This window comes from Hesperophylax consimilis, chromosome 7 (genome assembly GCF_061612785.1).
Source record: "Hesperophylax consimilis isolate HC1 chromosome 7, BYU_Hcon_1.0, whole genome shotgun sequence".
Taxonomy (NCBI): domain Eukaryota; kingdom Metazoa; phylum Arthropoda; class Insecta; order Trichoptera; family Limnephilidae; genus Hesperophylax; species Hesperophylax consimilis.
In genome coordinates, this window is record NC_142842.1 from 15,160,511 (window position 1) to 15,182,731 (window position 22,221).

General features: G+C 34.0%; 1 protein-coding gene across 1 annotated transcript in view; it reads left to right on the forward strand.

Moving 5' to 3' along the window:
* Positions 1–1,176: 1,176 nt before the first annotated feature.
* LOC149422359 (uncharacterized) overlaps positions 1,177–22,221 on the forward strand; it is a 92,951-nt gene continuing 71,906 nt past the window's right edge. Inside the window, exon 1 of the mRNA XM_089633744.1 lies at positions 1,177–1,482. Within this exon, the coding sequence (XP_089489870.1) occupies positions 1,412–1,482 (71 nt within the window). The 5' untranslated portion in view covers positions 1,177–1,411. The remainder of the gene's footprint in view (positions 1,483–22,221) is intronic.

The following is a 22,221-nucleotide window of genomic DNA, read 5'->3' on the forward strand; positions in this document are numbered from 1 at the left end:
TTGTAAATTTAGGACAAACATCGACTTTTCTCTGCTTTCTACAAATTAAATATGCATGTTTTATACACATAAACCTTCGGGAAGAAATTATCTAAATGACAGTAAAAACAGTAACAGTGAAGAACTAAGCGCCCAGACCAAAGATATTTATCTTTGGCCCAGACAGACGGGGATAGCGACTTTATTTTAGATAAGCAGTAGCGGCTCGTGACTTTTGAGTGTGATAGAGTGAGTTTGAAAATTTCGACATTATTGAGCGTCCAATACGATTTTTTTTCTAAAATTCGATTTTTTGTATGAAGATATTCAGGAAATTAATGTTTGATTTCCTGAAAATCTTCACACCAAGAATTGAATTTAAACAGTTTCGGATACAACATCAATAATACAATTTTTTGTAATATTAGGATTCTAGTACACCCAAAAGTCTCGAGCACCAAAAAGATTTTTCTTTATTCTGTCCACATCAATAATTAAACCCCTTTATTTTTATGTGAGCTGTAGTAAATCCATGAACTTTAGATGTTTCAGATTAATTTGGTGGTTTCTACATAATATATTTATAGAAAATTTACAGTTTTACGTAAATTTTGACAAATGTTTACTTATATACATGTAAAGAGTTACATTTCTGGTATAGAATCTGTTAGTTCCGTTTTGTGACAATATTTATTTATTTTTAAAGCCCTTCTTAGGAGCTTTTAAATAGGAATAGTTTATAAAATTGTTAACAATATTTTTTCATTCGTTTTTTTGTACATTGAACTGCCACAGCGGTTGTATTTATTAAGTGGTAAATTGAAAATGTTCATTGAAGACTTTATATTTATAACCTTCCGTAAGTATTTTAGGCAAGTAGATAATATTATGATAGTCCCTGAATATCAATGAAAATCCTGACTAGTAGTCAGGATTAAGTAGTCAATACTTCTAGTATTGGTGGAAACTCAAAAACAAAACGTAAAAGTAACGTACTGGAAAGCATAAAAAATGATGGAAACATGTACAAACTTTGACGAAAATGCCCAAATGTATTATTGTACACACCTGAAAACATGAATATCAATTATTTATTGTTTTTCAGCGTACCTACTATACTCCATTCCATCGTGAATAATGGTACGAGTGAAAAACTTCTAGTTGAAACGTTGTGAATTTTATTAGTGAGCAAGCGCCGTCGCGGGCGGACGTGTTCGTTAATCCCCTTTGGATATTGTATCGCGGTGCATTCTCGAACAGCGTCACATTACCGCGAAGTGAAAAGCATAATATTTGCATTGAAATAATAAAGTGATTAGACGAAGAACGGTGATTCTAATAATAATATTATGTCCATAGACAAAATAATTGTTCCGATCTTCACAGCAGTGAAAATAATTTTCTAATTCGGCATTTGAATAACGCGCGGAAAATGTGGGTTGACGTGAGTAAACAAGAGCGGCAGAATTATATGTCGCAAACGAATGGATGCCTCATTCCAGGGTAAGATAAATTTTTTCAATTACTTAAGCATTCACAATATTAATCTATTGTCAGTTTAATAACTGCCTTTTAGTAATTGCGGGATTAACGGTTTAGGTAGATATCTAATTTTCATTATTGCTGAAAAAGGCTAGTACAATAAATACGTACTTACCCTAAAAAGTAGGAACCTAAGTTTTGTACTAATTCCCTTTCAGCAATGTTGTAAAGGGGTAAATAGGAAAAATAAGACGGCCTCCGTGGTCGAGGGATAAGGCTCTCGACTATGAACCCGGAGGTCGCGGGGAAAATCCCAGCGTGCGTAAGAAAATTTGTTTTGTTTCACAATTAATTCATTTCAAATAATATATTATAGTGTATTCATGAGTGGAAGGTACTCTCAGGAAGGCAATAGCCTTGGTGAAAGACCACCATTCAGAGTTGAAACATTTCTTGAAATGGCTTTAGCCTAGTGACCAGATCTGAACAGCCAGGTAATTCCCCATCTTCGTTTTCCAATCTTCTTCTCCATCCCAATACCTTCAGCCACACAACATACCCCTATTGGGAATGCCATAGTCACACGATCCAGACGGTCGGGAGTAGTTAAGTCTCTTGTGGTATTCACATAAAAAATGCTGAAAAGAGTAAATTAAAGGACCCACATAATATATATATTTTACTTTTACTTTTTTTTCGACTTTATGTCCGGGTTAAATCTTCCCCACAGGAAAAACTAAACCCTTCCACACACTTTTCCACAAATGATCAAATTAGTCAATCAACATTATGCAAGTGCATTATATAAGCATAATAAATACAGAACAATACAGGAAAAATACGTCAACTCACCACTCCAGATATTTTCATATCAGAGGGTTCGGCTCGGTAGAACTCCTAACTGGACCTATAAATCCTACTGATCCATCAATATAAATATTTAATTGTGTTATGTGTTATTTCATTTTCACAAATTACTCATTAAAAATGATATGTAGTTCCAGAGTGGAAGACACCTCTCAGTATCGCTCTGGTATAAGACCACCATCCAGAATTGAAACGTTGCTTGAAATGGCTATGGCTGTGTTTGGTGACCAGCTCTGAATAGCCAGATACTTCCCTACCTTACTTTTCCCCATCTATTTCCCCTCCCCACTACCTTCAGCCCACAACACACTTATCCCAATTGGGAATGCCATAGTCTCACCCCCTTTTGACGGTCGGGAGCTGTTGGGACTCTTGTGCACTATTACATTAAAAAAATCGTTGTTCAATTCTTTTTGGGTAAAAATGGACTTCATCTGGGATCTTACAGGTTTTCAAAGTTCAAGGGTGCCAAAATTTTGAGAGTAATGCTTCATGCATTAATTTTCATAGGTTTTTCCAATTTTCCTCGCTGTAAATTTAAAAACAAAAATATTTATGTTAGCCCAACTGCAGTTCAACTGCAGTCATACTATGTCATGCTGTATCAATATAGTATTGTCAATTTTAATGTATTCACGCTGAAATTATTAAACGATTTGAATGATTTGTAAAGCACTAGCGCAGACCCATGAAAATAACTGGATATTATAACGGTTGGAATTGTGAAGATGAGAGTATTTATTTAATAAAATATTTGTCTCTGGATCATTGCATTTGAAAGAAGAAATTTACCCATCGAATGGTAGTAAACTTTAAAATTTCCGTCATATGTCTAATGACATTATATAAAATACAATATATTCAATCAATTCAATACTAATCGAACAAGAAATGTAGCACCGCTTACGAAAATGATAGCCGTTTAAAGAATATGTTTGTACTGCCGTTAGTATACCCACCGGACCTAATTCAGTAAAACCATATCTTCATTCTGTTATTAATTCATCTGTCAAACATTTAAACAAAAGATATATACGTTTAAAATAAAGAATTATAAATAAATAAAATAGTTTTTGTAATTACTTTACCGCTTGTCTGACAATATTATTTTCAATTTTGAAAAATTAAAGTTCATTGAGCTTGAATATGTTATGCATAACGCAGGAATACTTTTTTAAATAATGCACCGACAACCTAAAGTATGTACGTTTAATTACAGTAATTTTAGCCATATTTGTCAAGTATATAGGTGCTGTGGACTTGAATGCGTGACTAATAATCAAAGTACGATCGGTTTATAATATATACTAGCACACTGGAATCTTCACTATGTATCAACTAATAGCACTGCCCTAAGTCAAAACATGTCATAAAACATGTAAACTGGAATCTTCACTATGTATCAACTAATGGAACTGCCTTAATTCAAAATATGTCATAAAACATGTAAACTGGAATCTTCACTATGTATCAACTAATGGAACTGCCTTAATTCAAAATATGTCATAAAACATGTAACCTGGAATCTTCACTATGTATCAACCAGAGATGTGCTTTATTTCAAATAAATCCATTTCAAATGGAAATGCAAAATGGGTATTTTCCATTTTGCATTTTAAATGCTTTTCTCAATGCATTTTCCATTTTAAATGCTTTTTGAAACATTCTTCCTACTATCTCCACTCATCTTTTTTTCATGAGCCCCAAATATCAGTCGGTCCTCAACCTCGCTATGGGAGATAATTTACATTTGTCAAGTTGCTCCCTGGTAGGAGCCCTGGCAATTGAGTGATACCATTACAAAAAATACTGATTCAAATACTGAACATGGCCATGACGCTGTAATATTAAATGTTAGATAGCAGTTTATATGTTTTTACGTTGCCAACATTAGTCCCGCGAAAATTTTTTGTGGTTTCATAATCTGTAGTCGTGGTGTTTTTGGATTTACCATCATGTAATATGTCTGTTCTACATTGATGTCCATTATTAAATGACAAAATTGTTTAAAAATTCTATAATTATTTTAATTGTTTGACCTGAGAAACCATTTTGCATTTTCAATGCATTTTGAAAATAGGTATTTTGCATTTTGCATTTGAAATGCTTTTCTAAAAACCATTTTGCATTTTCCATTTTCAAATGGAAAAGTTTTGACCCATTTCCATTTTGCATTTCAAATGGTTTTGGGTACCCATTTTGCACATATCTGGTATCAACTAATGGAACTGCCTTAATTCAAAATATGTCATAAAACATGTAAACTGGAATCTTCACTATGTATCAACTAATGGAACTGCCTTAATTCAAAATATGTCATAAAACATGCAAACTGGAATCTTCACTATGTATCAACTAATGGAACTGCCTTCATTCAAAATATGTCATAAAACATGTAAACTGGAATCTTCACTATGTATCAACTAATGGAACTGCCTTCATTCAAAATATGTCACACTGGAATTTTCACTGTGTTTCAACTACTAGCACTGCCTTAAGTCATATCATGTCATACTGGAAACTTCACTGTGTATGTAAATATGTGGATACAATATAAACTACTAGCACTGCCTTAAGAGGAAGCTACAAGCCAAAAATGTGGTTATTCTTGTATTCTCGTATACCGTATATTGTAGGTAATAGGCATTAAATTCGCTTGACAAACCGAGTCTAGAAACGTTCGATTTCAAGCACAAAACTGTTTTTTTTAAATTTATTTTGTAAATAATTTTATTAGAAGGCAAAAAAGTTAATGAAGTGAAACTATCACAGATAATCTTAGCAATTAACTGTATTTTTTAAAGTTGTTTCCTTTACGCGTTCATACATTTGTATTGAAAAAATAATATTTTTTAGTAGTTTACATTTATATTTTTTATTGTAATTTATTTTTTTATTTGTATTCTACTCAAGCAAAACGATAGGAAAACTTTCAATTCATCTAAAGCATATTTTTTATTCATAATGTACACCAATTCGTATCAAAATAGTGATTTAGCTTCAAGCTTCGCCTTATGTCAAAACATGTCATACTGGAATCTTCACTGTGTGATTTTTGAATGTTTATAAGGTGCTTGGAATCATGTTATGAAGTTATTATAGTGATTTATTTTTGGTGTATTATGCCGTATTATGCACACTTCACAACAATCTTTACACATCTGCCCTGATGATGGACACTGTAACGCTGTCCGAAACTTTGGCTAAAGAAGGAGGTAGCGCAACACGGCATAATACCCCAAAAATAAATCACCATAATACTTTTGGCTGTGAAAATTTCAAATCATAAATGTTATGAAGTATTTAGATTTGTAAATTGTGCACTATAGTGGAGAGTTATTTAGAGTATACTTAGCATTCAAATACGAGTCAGCGTCAGCCTCTGCTGAAAAAAGCACAAAAAAAGTGCCAAGCGATACTGCAGGGTGCGGTAAAACAGACAGTGCAAAAACAACAGTACAACGCAGACAGAGCAGTTTTGAAGGGCTATTAAAAACAACGGCGCAACGTGGTGTTTACTTTATTAACAACAAAAATAGTTATTATTAATGGATATTTTATTTTATTCGGTACGTCATGCCGTTTTATGCATCAAGTCCTGAAATGACATCAGAAATAGGATGGCCCACAGCAGCGATACATTGATGAAGGCGATTTCTGAAGTTTTCGGCTGCATTTTGGCACATCTCTACGGGTATAGTTCGATCCTTAAGTTCTTCCAAGGTGTGAGGCCTATGTCAAAAAACGTTTCCCTTCAGGTGGCCCCACAGGAAGAAGTCACAAATTGCAGCCATCCTCAATTCAAGACCTCAAAGATGGAATTCGTGAGGCTATCGAGGACATAAGGCAGCCACAGCAGCGATTTGTTTATGGAAAATTTCATGAAAAGGATATGGTCCTGTAGGCGTGGTCGTGGTGGTCATTTGACTGATGTTATTCTTCACTATTAACGGTATACCTTCCTCTTTATAATGAAATAAAAATTCGATCATTTATATTAAAAAATGGCATTTTTCTTTGAATATCAAAATAACACCTCTTATTGGAAAACCCTGTATATCTTAAAAAGGCCTACAGAAAGTTCTGCGATCGTATTTGTCTATTTCCTAAGGATAACCCACAGCAACGCCGGTTACACGTCAGCTAGTTAGCAATAATCACTTTGTCACATATCCAAGTAAGACGAGTCAAATGATTGTTACTAATCAATGAAGTAGTATCAACATCGCTGATCATTATATTATGCCTATGAGAGAAGATCGAAAGATCCATGTATAAAGTAAATAATAAATCCTTATTTGATCGTGATGTCATAGAATCCAGGCCCTAGACAGCTGTATCTAATGTTTTTGATATATATTTTTAAATTCTCCTGAAACCTGACCAATTTAAACCGTAATAAACACTTTAACGGTCGTAAAATTACTAACGTAAAATAATTTATATTGTCTTTCCACACGAAGATTTCTCGATTTTCAGGTGCAATTTCTTTATTGTAAGTGTTTATATGCAGTCATAAAAGCATCACAACTTCATTGTCCAAGATAAAAATTTATTGTTATCGGAAAATGCATTAAAATTTGTAATACAGTGCATTTTCGGAATGCAACAGTGAACACAGGAGATATTGGAAAGTGTCATCGTATTTTTATGTCTGCTTTGCAATGATTGTTTCTAATGAAACTATATAAAATGTTTTTGAATCAAAGAATTCTGGAAATCCTATACAGATTCAATCCTCGGTTCCATATTTTGCGAGTTTAGGGTATTTTATCTTCGTTTGTAATAAAAGCAATCATTTTCGAAAGTTTTACACAAATTTTCAATACATTTATATTTCATAAAATATTTAAAATTTAAAAGATTACAGTTTAAGAATTTTTTTCACTAGCAACCTTAGACATTTTCCTACCCGTTTAGAGAATACAGATAAATCGTTAATTAATTTGTAGTATTGCTCGTATTAGCAATTTCCAATTTTTTTAAAGTTTATAGTGCTGACCCTTTTGACATTTGGCTTGCGGGAATGGGATTTATGCTCGATTAGTTTGTTAGAGTATTGTGAAATATACTACAATACAAATCTTTAGTTACGAATAATAATGATATTTAAATCTAATACGCTCAGGGCTCGAAGTGAACTGGAGCAAACCGGAACGCCGCTCCGGTTCGTGATTACAGTGAGCAAGTTAAATTGTCAAAAAAGCCCTAAAACCTACATCCGGGAAATAGGCGTTCCGCTTGCTAAAGTTATATCGAACTCGAGCGCCGGTAAAGACCCGTGAAAATAGCGAATTAACGAAAAAAATATTTTCTCTTTTAAAACTATGAAGCACGAATAATCTCAATGACTGAAGCAGCAAAAACTCTTGAACTATGCACGGCTTTTTCTGTAAGATTTTCTCTAATATTATCCACCCAGGGTTAGGTGACCTCCAATTAAGTTATAGACGGTCCTGTCACTAATATTCTAGTTCTTCTGATGCAATCTCCTATCGCAGGCTGGCTATCACCACGGTAATCTTGGATTACCCCCATTAATATATCTAACGATGCATTTAAAGAATTTTTCCTATATTTGTAGGTATATTTTGAATGAACCAAGACTGGACCTTGCATTTGGTATTAGTTTGTTTTCAACAGAACACGCCATCAATGTTTGGACGTTGCATGGCGAACAAAACAAAACGACTAAACGAACCTCGACTAAGTTAATCAAGTCAGCTGACTGGAGCTGTCTAATAGTAAATTGAAAAATAAACTTCGCAACCTTGGCATTGAGATGTTATGTTTCATATTGCATACGGAAGTGCATCAGATATTAATTTCCGTGCAGTTACAGTCAGGTCAGGGCCGGAAATACAACATTTGGTATTTGTTATACAGAGGCAAAATACAATTATAAACAATACTAGCAGATCCGTGAAAATCACGGGATAATCTGAATTCTCGACAAAGGCAGTTCCTATTTTTAAAACATTTACATTCAAAGCAAACTTATATTTTATTTTTCTAAAGAGTCACGGGATGATCTGAATTCTCGCCAAATCAGTTCCAGTTTTGAAAATAGCAAGTTAAATATATTCCCGATAAAATTATTATATTATAGGAAAGGTACTTGTACGCGTTTCTGAACTGTTTTTACGGTCTGTTACAATTTTGAAAATTACATTTAAATTCAAAGTAAATTAAAGTTCTATTTTTTTAAATGTTACGAATAACCTGACAATAAAACTGAATGAAAATTTCGGAAAGAAAATAAAAATACGACCTTTTTAGTATGGTTTAAAGATTATCCAATAATTCCGGGTAGAAATTAGCCCCCGGGCTATATACACCGATTACTTTGGATTAGCGTGCCTCCACTTTTAAAAATTACATCTTGTAATTTATTGATTCGTCAGCAACATAAAGGCGAGAGCTCCTGGTACGTATTGTGTGTTGTTAAAAATTGATATTTTTCTATCACAATCATAGAAAAAGATCGGTATACCAGTACATAAAAGCATTAAAGACTGGGAATGTACCCTTAATAGTAACAAAATTTACATACAGATAAATTGCTAAACGGTCGAGTTTAAGCAGGACTTGAGCCACCCTCAGTCAATTAAACCCATCTACAGTAGATCGAAGGATTAATAAATACATCAATACCGCCGTAAGAACTTCGTAATATCTGAGCAAAAGCGCTTTACACTAAACATTACAGGTCTTTTCAATTTGCTATTAAATGAAGAGTTTTCGGTAAACTTTTATTTGCCAAAAGCTAACATATAGGTATTTGTCTCTAGCTTTAGAGCATGGACCTAAAAAGCCCTGGACACAGCATTAGTGCGATTTTGTATGAACGGCATTGAAGCTAAACCTAGGGTGATTGGAAATTGCCTGGTGGCCATCTTGTATGACCACTTTTGAACTGATTTGTATGCAAAGTGGTGCATAATGAAATATTATTATATTATTTTTGTGTTGTTAATGCAATTATAACGGCTTATGATTGTTTTGGTATTTGATTAGATACAGCATGGGATATGTTATAAAAAATTTAAGTAGGTTCCCTTTCCACATGTTTTCTTAAAAACCATAACGCCGGGAAAGTCGGATGTGTGACGGTGTACGTCGTGTGTCTGATTATCACATGGAAAAAGCCCTGCACAAAGTATTAGTGCAATTTTGTATGAATGGCTTTGAAGCCAAATCTAGGGTGAGGGGAAATTGTCTGGCAGCCATCTTGTATGACTAATATACTCTATACTTTTGTATAACTGATTTGTATGCAAGTGGTGCACATATAAACTATTATAATTTTATTTTTGTGTTGAATGCAATTATAATGTTTTTTGGTATTTGATCGGACAAGGAATGGGATGTTTCATAAATAAAATATTTTGGCATTTTTCATACTTCTTCCCCTTCACCCCGCGGCTTCAAATTGTTCACGAATAGCTCCGGGCTTTTAAGGTTTATTCTTTAGATCGCTAGGGAAGCGATTATCATCTGGAGGTTAGCAATATACTGATATGTCATTAGTCATTATTATAACCTAATCTAAGATCATTAAACTTCATAACAACTCTTCGTGTGCTTGGAGTCAGTCACGTGCTAGCACGTGGACATATATAATTTTCTCTCTGAAATCGGACGAAATTACAGCAGTTAATATAAAATTTTAAAAAATGTCACTCATACACGATTGGCATCTGGCAAGGTCTGTAGTGCGGTTGACTCCGATCAGTCAAACTATTGTTTTTTACATTTAAAAGACGTTTTTAAATACATAGATGAATTGTAGTAAAAAAAATGTTTTACGTGTTGATTTTTTATGTGAATACCGCAAACGATTCACAATTGCTCTCAACAATCTAGAACCAATGGGACTATGACATCTTCAATTGGGGTATCTTATGAGGCAGAAGATAGTGGGGAGGAGAAGGAGACGGGGAAAGGAAGGTTAGAAGTTTCTTTCTTCTTCGGGCACACGGACGCAAACACCTCACATTTCTATCAGCTTTCTTTTCAGTGGGTCAAGTTATTTATGGTAGTGTCTAGTTCGTGAAAATGAAAATGATGTAACAGGGGTGACGCATAGTTTAAGGTTAACCCTTCAACGGCCCTCCACACTGGCGATCAAATTCTTGTAAAATACGATTTTTTATAAATCGCCAAAAATCCAAAATTCAACTCTGTTACCCTGACGTAAATATTTTTTTATATCGATTTACACGTTTTAAATTAAATTCTAACCAAGCCCGTCGCCTTACTGACCCGGTAACGGTAAGGAACCGACAAAAATCCTGCGCAGAAAAGTAGTTCCCTACTCTTTTCAGCGCATCCATTGTGGGACTTTTCTGCATAGTGGGATGACGGGCTTAAATTCGCTAAAAATATCCGTAATTTAATGAACGAACCTTTTCCGGCTACCTCGGAGAGCCACTCAATTCAGATGTTTAATATACGGTATATCAAATGGGACAGTTAGAAATAAAAAATAATATTTAAATATTGAAGACAATATTAGTGATTTCTAAACGAAAATCTGAAACAGAAAAATCAGAAAAGGAAACGGTCACATCTGGGACTCGAACCCAGGACCCTTGTCTTTCCGTGACAGTGCTCTACCAACTGAGCTAATGGGACCCTATTCCCCTCGGTCACTTTTAACTGTATCATACTTCGAATAAGAACTACTAACATTGTCTTCATTTTTTCACCACACATTTTTATTGGCAACTATCTTTATGTATGATCGCAAGATTCAACCCGAACTAAATGCAATCCAGACAGCGTCTTAGATAAACCTATCTTATTTTTTTTATTTTTAATGTGCGACATCTGTTGACTTTTCTGCAAGTCTAGAATGAATATTTATTTTTCGGAATAACTTTATTAAGTAAAACCTCAAATTGTAATATTTAAATATTGAAGACAATATTAGTGATTTCTAATCGAAAATCTGAAACAGAAAAATCAGAAAAGGAAACGGTCACATCTGGGACTCGAACCCAGGACCCTTGTCTTTCCGTGACTAAAGATAGTTGCCAATAAAAATGTGCGGTGAAAAAATGAAGACAATGTTAGTAGTTCTTATAATTAATAGTTCTTATAATAAGAACTACTACTAACATTGTCTTCATTTTTTCACCGCACATTTTTATTGGCAACTATCTTTAGTCACGGAAAGACAAGGGTCCTGGGTTCGAGTCCCAGATGTGACCGTTTCCTTTTCTGATTTTTCTGTTTCAGGTTTTCGTTTAGAAATCACTAATATTGTCTTCAATATTTAAATATTACAATTTGAGGTTTTACTCAATAAAGTTATTCCGAAAAATAAATAAAAAATAATAATTTTTGATCGATAGCTGCGATTTCGATATTATAGCATGTACAGCTTACCTCTCGATTGATTGAAAGAATACGTAATATTTTTACAGGAATTTCGTCGCTAGCTTTGAGTAAAATTCGAAACAGACAAAATGACGTTGCAAGCAACAATTTCCCGTCAGGCTGGTGTATATTTTTACTGCCACGTAGTATATTATAATTTAGGCTACAGGATAATAAAACCAAACTTCTTTACTATATGTGCTGTGCGACAGTTAGTCCTGCGTGAACTCTGTTTCAATGAACTAAAATTTGCATTAAATTCGCATGAATCAAGAATTCAGACTATTTCACGATTTTTCACGTGTTCTCGCTAGTACGATAGTAAAAAAATAGAAACCAAGTGGGGAATTTCTGTCAGATGACCTTGTTATATAAGGGGTTAAAAACTCCCTTTGAAAGAGAAGGTGATAAGCACAAACTTACCCGATCATTAAAACATTAACACAGTAACTAGCGTCATAAGCCATTGACTAGTTGAATGTTGAATACTAACGTTTTGTTTCGGTTCTAGGAAAGTCGCCACGTATCGGAACGTCACCTTGAATCCCAATCATAATAATCAAAATCAATAGTGGCTCGGAATTACATATTTATTATGTGTAAAGGTCATTTCATTTAAAAACATCGAAAATGCGAGCACCTGTGATGGCACGATATGAAACGGTCAAGTTTTTAACATTGCTTCACCTTAGCCATGGTTTTAAAATAAAATGGAGAAATAGAAGATGATCTTATTATTCTTATATATATACACAGGGTGTATCGGCACTAATCCGACAAACTTTAACCAGCTATTCCTTAGCACATTTGGAGTAAAAAATGTTATGGGCACTTTGCTGTCCGGTAGCATTTTTTTTTCAATTAAAAACAAAAAAATTAAAAATTTCCACACTACATCACTGTCATTGTCATTGTTTTTCGTGTTCAACAGCTGTTATAAGCAAGTATGTCGAAAAGCGTCTTCGCTCTTTCGCACACACTAAATAATAATAGTTAAAAATGAGACGAATGGTGCCGTGCCATTTCGTTGTGATTGTAAAAGTGCGCCAATATAGGTAAACACGTGCATTATTCAACGGAATTCGAATAAAATAGATGGGTTTTCAAACATTGAAAAAGGATAAAACAGTGGTGACATGTGGTGAAAATATGAATAGTAAATTTTTATTTAAAAAAAACGTTACCGGACAGCAAAGTGCACATAGATTTTTTACTTCAAATATGCTAAGGAATAGCTTTTTTTTTTTTTTTTTATTGTTTTTGTGTTTAATTCGTAGAACTCCATTTAATTTTTTTATAAATTTAATTTAGATTAAATTTGATAATATTATTATTAAGTTCTGCAAGTGTTTTAGTTTTTTATTATTGTGACAGCTGTTTCGGCTTACAAGGCCATTTTCAAACTGTTAACAGTTTGAAAATGGCCTTGTAAGCCGAAACAGCTGTCACAATAATAAAAAACTAAAACACTTGCAGAACTTAATAATAATATTATCAAATTTAATCTAAATTAAATTTATAAAAAAATAAGGAATAGCTGGTTAAAGTTTGTCGGGTACGTGCCGATACACCCTGTATATATATATTAATATTTAACTGGGAAAATTTGAAATTAATATAGAAAATTGGAGTCTAGTTCAGGCTTGGAAGAAATGAAACTTTGTTTGGTTAGAAGGCATTTTTAGATATGACTTAGAAAAGAGGATGTATTATAATATAAATTATTACAATAAAGACTTCTATACACATCATGCAAGACAGAAAGACAATATTATACTACTGTATAATATTACTGTTAAAAAACTACATTAGATCGACTCCTTATCCCATTCCGGTGCAAAGATATTGCATTAAGTATTGGTGTCCCCGACTTCTTCTCCCATTCAAACCAATTTTTAAACACTTCTGGCACTAATAAGACCAAACCTTGAAACCTTCAGCGATATCGGTCGACTACTTTTCGAGTTTTGAGGGGGCAAACATACGCGTGCTGAATATTTACATATATTACAAGACAAGATAAGGGACAAATAAATTGATATTATCTTTATTGTTTTTGTGCCCTATTTTTAGCATTTTTTAATTATCCTGTATTGTAACATTTCTCCTTGTATTAATTTCGTGTAATTTGTAATGTGTTAATTGGACTTGGTCCGATAGCAAATAGATAAAATGTTTTGTTTAGAGAGGGATAACCAAAAAAATATGTGATCTGAAGTTCCCACTAAGCTCAATAGCTCTTTACTTCTGATGAAATTGATCAAAAATTTTCAAGTACTTATCGAAATTATTTCTTGAAAAGATTATCAATTTCATCAGAGTGATAGATACTCTCAGTATCGCCCAGGTGAAAGACCACAATTGAGAATCGAGACGTTGGTTGCTTGAAATGCTAATGGCCGTGTTTAGCGACCAGATATGATTTCCTAGATATTTCCCAAACTTCCTCTTCTCGATTTCCTTTCCTTTCTCACGTCCTTCAGCCTCACACAATATCCAAATAGGATATTTTCTCTATTTTTTTTCTCATATTCTGGAAAAAAATACCGTATTGAAGTTATTTTTTTTCTTCATATTGATTAATAAATTTTGTATAACGATTTAAAATTTGCCAATTTCGATTCGCCGCCAAAACAACAATTTCGTTTTTATTCGTGAACTTGGCGTCATTGACGTATGCCGGGCAACTTTGATGTCTTGGCTGTCTTACCAACCATTGTCGTTTTCTACGTCATAGTGCGAACCTTTTCGGAATGTGCGCTTTTAGATCGTTTTTGAACTTAAAAATTATGTATGAAAATGTTAAGCTGTCATATTTTAGTACCTGGATAATCATAATCAGAATTATAAATTATAAAATCTACATTTAATTAAGTTTCGTACATATTTCCAATTATAAGGAATACTTGAATATTCCTACTGGATATTCGAAATATCATCACATTTATCACTATTCCGTGAAGTCATTCTTCAATAGGAGAAATAATAATCACGTCGTTTCCCCCAGGGGTAGGCAGAGAGGACGGACCGCCAAACAAATTGCAGACACTCCTTGCCTCAAACATACATCAACATACATCGTCTCATACATACTCTTCTATTATTCTGACTCTTGACATGGCTTGACTCAAGTATCTGATTCACTTGGTCGTGCCATGTCTTTCTCGAGCGTCCCCGACTTCTCATACCATTCACATTTGCATCTCATATTCTCCTTACACTCCTTTCTTCGCTCATTAGCTCTACATGCCCAAACCATCTAAGCGTCCCTTTCTTGATCTTACTCATTAAACTTACATCAGCATTCCACTCTTTGCGGATATCCACATTTATATATCGGGCCGAGTGCATCTTTCACATAAAATACGCACATAACCTTAAAATACATTCAACCTTAAGATTCTTTATGGAGCGCCTTCGGGGTGATTTTCACAAAAACGGCACTATGAAAATGATCAGTTTATTAAATGAACTTCCCAACTTATTATAAGTGAGAATGCAATTTTTTACACACACTAAATGCACGTTCGTCGTAAATCCCAACCTAAAATATGAATGAATTGTTCACATACTCGTGGCTTCTTCGGTTGGTATATAATATCTTAAATAAACATTTGACAATTAGCAAAGAATAATTGCGCAGTACCAGTTCCCAGTGGATATCAAATCATATTAGGTAGCACGTAACACAATGTACCACGAGAAGAATTTCTCGTTTTATAATATGATCTCGTTTGTCAAGCAAATCGAGATATTTTTGACGTTTCTCGAAGTTGGGAATCGATTGACGTTTTCGAGTGAATTCTGACCAATGACGTGACGGCTGTGGTTTCTAATGATTTTCAAAACGATTGTCTCGGACTGGGTGATGATTTTTGCCAGAATCGACTTCTTGTTCGATGACGTGTCAAAACGATTGTCTCGGACTGTGTGAAGATTTTTGACAGAATCGATTCCTTGTTCGATGACGTTTCAAAACGATTGTCTCGGACGGTGTGATGATTTTTGACAGAATCGATTTGTCCATCAAAATTATTTTTAATATTTCGATGGTCAAAAAGATCGAGTAAACCATCGATGATTAATCTATTTTGCCCATTGCTACCCGCTCGAACACAGTATTATTTATCAATCTGCTTGTGAAATGTGTCTGTTTTGTTCGGCTGACGCTAATGACAACATTCTGAAAGATTGCCGAGTAGATACCGCAAAATGAAATGCAATCTGCAATCGCGTGACGCTAAGATCTATCATTTTAGCCATGTATAATGTTCGAAATCCGACCTTTGCAGTATGTATTTGATCAATAGTATTTTGCAGCTAGTATGTCTGCCATACCTACAAACCTAATAACAGGGGCAGTGACACGCTATTAGTTGCGTGGGTCGATATTAGGGAAAGAGTTATAATTGTAGCCAGCGCGAACGTTTAGGTCAGACCTGTTTGAAGTGGAAAAAATGTTAAACGGGTAGCCATGTTTAAAAAAAAACTTTCGATAAAGTCACGAAAAAAACATTGGAGAAGAAGAGCGGGGCAAAAGTTTTCAAAGTTAAATTTAATTTATTATTTATTTTATAAGTAGTACCGAATGCTCCCGACCGCCTATTGAGACTATATCATCCCCAATTGGGGTATTTTGTGAGGCTGAAGGTATTGGGAAGGGAAAGGAGATTGGGGAAAAGAAAGGAGATTGGGGAAGTGGAAAGCTATTCGGATCGGCTGGTTATTCAGATCTAATAACCAAACACAACTAAAGCCATTTTAGTAGTCTTTCACCAAAGGAAGGCTGAACGTATCCACCAACTATGAACTTGCCCCTTTTACGCGCGTGGTATTAGGGAGAGTTTACAGTTTACAATTTAATTTAGGTACAAAGAATTAATGTTTTTCCGGGATGAAAAGAAGCCTATATCACTTCCCAGTCCTGTCAGCTATCCCTACGCAGAAAATTACGTCGATCGGTCGCTCCGTTGCGACGTGAAAGAAAGAAAAACAAAAAACTAACCTACTTTCGCATTTGTATGTTAGGATGTACATTATTTTAAATGAATCAATTGTGAAACAACCAGAGATGTGCAAAATGGGTACCTAAAACCATTTGAAATGCAAAATGAAAATGGGTCAAAACTTTTCCATTTGAAAATGCAAAATGCAAAATGGTTTTTAGAAAAGCATTTCAAATGCAAAATGCAAAATACCTATTTTCAAAATTCATTGAAAATGCAAAATGGTGTCTTAGGTCAAACAATCAAAATAATTATAGAATTTTTAAACAATTTTGTCATTTAATATTGGACATCAATGTAGAACAAACATATTAAATGATGGTAAATCCAGAAAAACCACGACTACAGATTATGAAACCACAAAAAATTGCGCGGGACTAATGTTACCAACGTAAAAACATAGAAACTGCTATCTAACATTTAATATTACAGCGTCATGGCAGTATTTGAATCAGTATTTTTTGTAATGGTATCACTCAATTGCCAGGGCTCCTACGAGGGAGCAACTTGAAAAATGTAAATTATCTCTCATAGCGAGGTTGAGGACCGACTGATATTTGGGGCTTATGAAAAAAAGATGAGTGGAGATAGTAGGAAGAATGTTATAAAAAAGCATTTAAAATGCAAAATGCAAAATAGTTTTTAGAAAAACATTTAAAATGCAAAATGGAAAATACCCATTTTGCATTTCCATTTGAAATGGATTTATTTGAAATAAAGCACATCTCTGGAAACAACACACTATACTAAAAATAAAAAAGTGGGTGTGTCAAGCCTACGCAAGACAGAAGTGAAACTTCTAGTATTCCTCTCTCTCTATTTTCATTTCATCATCTCTATTTTCTCTCTTAGGTTAGTTTGAAAATTAGAGGTTAAATAATTCAACGACGAAGCATGGATTTGCTTTTTCTAATATTTTCTTATAGATGAATGACGTTCGATTAATGTATAGTTCCAAAAATTTTCAATTTATTCACAAGTATACAATATTACATAAATAACAATATTACAATTAAAAATTACAAAGAAATTACAATGACAATTTACCAATCATGTGCCATTTTCATTGTCAATTTCATGAATATCATTTCCTAATGTCGTGATAATTGGGTTATGGTAACTAAAGTGCGAGATATATACATGAGCACTTAAATCCTTAATGAATCGTGCAAAAACTGCATCGATTGTTGTCCCGTGTCGGGAGAGAACGTTCGTGAGCGGCTCCCCCACCTCAACAAGCGCATATGGTGAGAGAGGGACAGTGAACGGTGAGCGGTGGTGGGGGTACCCGCATTTTCGTGTCGATCCTGACTCGGTTTTACTCCGTCCCAGAAAATTCATTACGCGCCTAAAGAAGTTTCACTTCAAAATCTACTTGTGCACGCCACGATTTGAACCGGCAACCTCTGGATTCGTAGCCAAGGATTGTAACCACCCGTCAAAATGGAAGTAATCGTTGATTTGATGGTCATCAAATTTAATCTGACGGAGTTTGGAACACTCCCAAAATTACATACGGTTTGGTACCGACAATTGGTACTTGAAATGGACTGTATTTTTAACGAGAAGAAAATATCAACCATTCGTGTTTGTTTTTCATGTCTCTTTTATACAGGGAATATTATATTAAATATGTTGATATTTGAGATGAATTTGTTTCAAAGTGTGTGAAAGCGAGACATAGGTACATGTATGTCGTGTGTAGTAGTAATCCCCGGAATTATAGTTAATTGCAGACTAATATATTTTGCCTATAGTCGCTCGATTTGTTAGTTTATAGTCGACGGGGAGCAGGAGTTCACAACAGTCTAGTTCTGAGTAAGTAATTTTAAACAAAAAGTAAAGTCGTTTAATAATGAAGACATAATCACACGAATTAATACTTTTGAAATGTCAGTAAAGTTGTGCATGTGGCTGATGTGTCCACGAGTCTATACATTGGTAATTAATAATGTAATAGCACGGTTACAATAACTAGAACATCACCTGTCTGCGGCCGGTATAAAGGGGGCCATATATGGCAAAAATAGGTCGACCAATCTCCGGAGGCCAATAATGTCCCATTCAAAATTGTAGGCTTGGTCCAATTACAAGGTCGTTTGGAACTTTATTATGGTAAAATGTTAGATGCAAAGCCTAATTGATCAGAACGAAGGACTTTTATAAATACGCAAGTCATACATGGATCTATAATCGACGACTAGGTATGTGTCAGTAGCTGAGTAGGTACCTACTCTTTAAAGTTTGGATATACCAACGATTTGTGCAAGAGTATTTCGCCAAAACTTTTTTTAAAATTTGAACACTATCCAAGAGTCCCAACTGCCCGGAGCCAATGAGACTATAATGGAATGGAGAGGCGATTGAGAAGGGAATAGAGAATACTCGAGATAGATAATATGAAATTTTGAGTGGTAGATATATTGTCATCAGTATATCCCTGGTAGAGCACCATTAAACGAAACGAAACGAAACGCTGCCTGAAATGGGTTTATACGTGTTTAGTAACCAGATCAGAATAACTTTCCTTTTCCCCATCACCTTATATTAAATCTATCATCAGTTTCCGAGACGCGGATAAAATTACCTAAATGAAATCTGCCTTACATTTTCATTTCCTGATATAAATTAAAATTTCGAGGTCGAAGGGCACGATCGAATCCGAGGTGCGTGTTTCCTCCCTGATGCAATAATTTCGGCGATCTCTAAAAGTGCAAGAACGTCTTCCTAGTCAAAACTGATCTTTACAGTTGACAGTTAAATGAGAACACACACATCTTCCTCATCAGACATCTACAAAATACTGTCAAAATATGTATGGCCACGCCCACTGCGCCCCATTTCAACAAAGGGAGGAGACGAAATGTGGACGAAAACAAAAATGTTTGAGGTAATGTTTGACATATTGTTTGTGGAAACCCCGCTTAAATGGAACATTAGTTTAAATTCAAATTTGTGGAAGGCATTTCTAGTGTTATACTCTTTATGATGTCACCACAATAAGTTACTGTCAAGTCATCTGTCATGTTTGGTGATTAATATCCAATTGATCGTACAGTTAACCAACGGTTGAACTTTAAAATCATTCACGTTGCGGTCTCAGGTTTCTGTGGTTAACTTAAATTTCAGGAAACGTCAGGAACCAGATAAGAAAACCAAAATTCGTCATGATCATTTTAAACTATTACATGACCGAATTAATTCAATGGTGGCCGTATTCTTATCTACTTCACTCTGCACTCAGACATTGCTGCTTCCCTCGCACCTTTTTAAAAATCAGGTGCTCCCCTATGTCTCCCCGCAGTCTAGAAGCACAAGACCACATTCACAATATACTTCTAGATGTTTATATATTCAGTGGATTATGAATTTCTATCACTACAGACAGTAAAAAAATGTTCATCCACGTTTTTTAACCCTCCGTGGTATTTCCGCTTTGCAATAAAATCCAAATAAATTAAATATAACATATCTGAAAATTAAAAACAGTTTTTGAAAGGTGAAAAATTAGAAATAAATATAAAGCTTTTCAAAATTAATATTTTTTAATATTAAAATTTTGGATGCAAACAATATATATATATATACATTTTTTTTTTCAAATTACTCACCTTCCGTTTTATGTAACTAAAATACTAATAACAAAAATAAACACACAGATTTTATTGGACAAATTTCAGATTTTCACATATTTTTGTCACCTCATTTTTTTAGTTTCATATAAATTAATAAATTCACAAAGTTTCATTTTTTTCCAATTTGTGGTCGTAACTTTTGGTTTCGTAAAGGTGTAGATTAAAATTATTTTGTGATTGACTTCTCAATTTGAATATAAAGCGTGGTATTTTCTCTTTTCAACATCGTGATAATGAGGGAGACAACGATTTCTGTGAGGCCTTAAGACCTGTTCCCAAAAACGAACAAATTAGCCTGCGGGGTTAATATTATTTGAATAAATCATAGGACAAATAGATAGAATAACTGATATTTGTGACCATTTTTATAGCAATTCATATTATTAACTTCAAAAAGCTTCATCGTTGAAATATGATATTATTATAATGGTTGATACCCAATCCGCTCATGCTATCAAAACAGAAACCTGTCTTATCTCTGTCCTTATAAGGTATATATTTAAACCCTATTTTATTGATATCATAAAGTATTAATTTAATTGTATCGATTGAACTCAGATTATTGAAAATTTATAGCACATAACCCCATTATTACTGGGTCACGCAGGTGTTTATTGTGACCTATTTTTATACAGTATGTCTTTCTTTGTACGTCAGCTTAACCTAATTCGTTATTTATTTAAATTGTTTTTGGAGTCTTAATATTTGGAGCTAGTGGAACTAGGGCTCTCTGGAAAGGGGTAAGGGGATGAGATCAAGGGAAGGAAAAGATTGATAAGATATAGTAACAAGATAAAACTATTTCAAGAATTGTTTTGATCAGAAATTTAAAACCTAATGACAACAATTTATAACATGGAGAATTTTAAAATATTTTCAAACGGTATCATCACCAAACATACTAATTTCGGTTGTGTCTGTGTAGTCGTTAGTCCCGTGAAATTTGGTTCAATGAACTCAAATTTGCTTTGAATTTAAGTGTCATTTTCACAATTGAAATCAGTTGTGTGAAGAATTCAGAATTATTTCAAAAATTGAAACTGATTTCGATTTGTCAAGAATCAAGCATTCAGACTATACCGTGATTTTTCATGGGTTTGCGCCAGTTTGTACAATAAAAATGATGGCACATCAACTGGTAAATATTTACATAAATTATTTTTTTTTTTTTGTTACATACATTTAATTAATAATAGTTATAACATGCATAATCTCTAATTATAAAAAAATCTGTCATGGGACACCTGGCAGATGTGAAAAATCTAAATTGTTTTTATTGTAGGAAGTGAACAACATTTTATTTTTATGATAGTAAAAATATTATTTTATTATTATTAAAATAAACACATAGAAATTTATAAAAAATTTAAAAATACATCATCATTTGGATTTTTTTTTCTTCATATTAACTCCACACAGGAGGCTCTGAAGAAAATAATTTCCCTCAGGGCCTATGACATCTTTGGGGATGCTGTGTGGGGAGGGTCTTTTTGTGGAGAGGAAGGAGTGAACATGGGTCTTGAAGATGGAATAGATCCGTTGCCAAGTTTAGTGAGAATAGAAGCAAATATACCGCACAGAGTTTTGGCTGCTGAGCGGAAAGAGCCGAGAAGTCACGTGGCTGGCCGAATTGAGCTCGTTCCGTGCAACAGCGTTTGTCCCGTTTCCGTGTAAGAGCATCGTCCCGTCTATCAAAAATCCCACACACGCAATGTGTTGCGTATACATATTATATTTAAGATATATAATAATGATGGTAAATTAATATACGGCAACCTTATTTTATTTAAAAAAAATTATGATCGATGGGGTTCTCATTGGGTCCAATTTATCATAAATATATCTCCGGTCATTAGGGTTTTATAGGA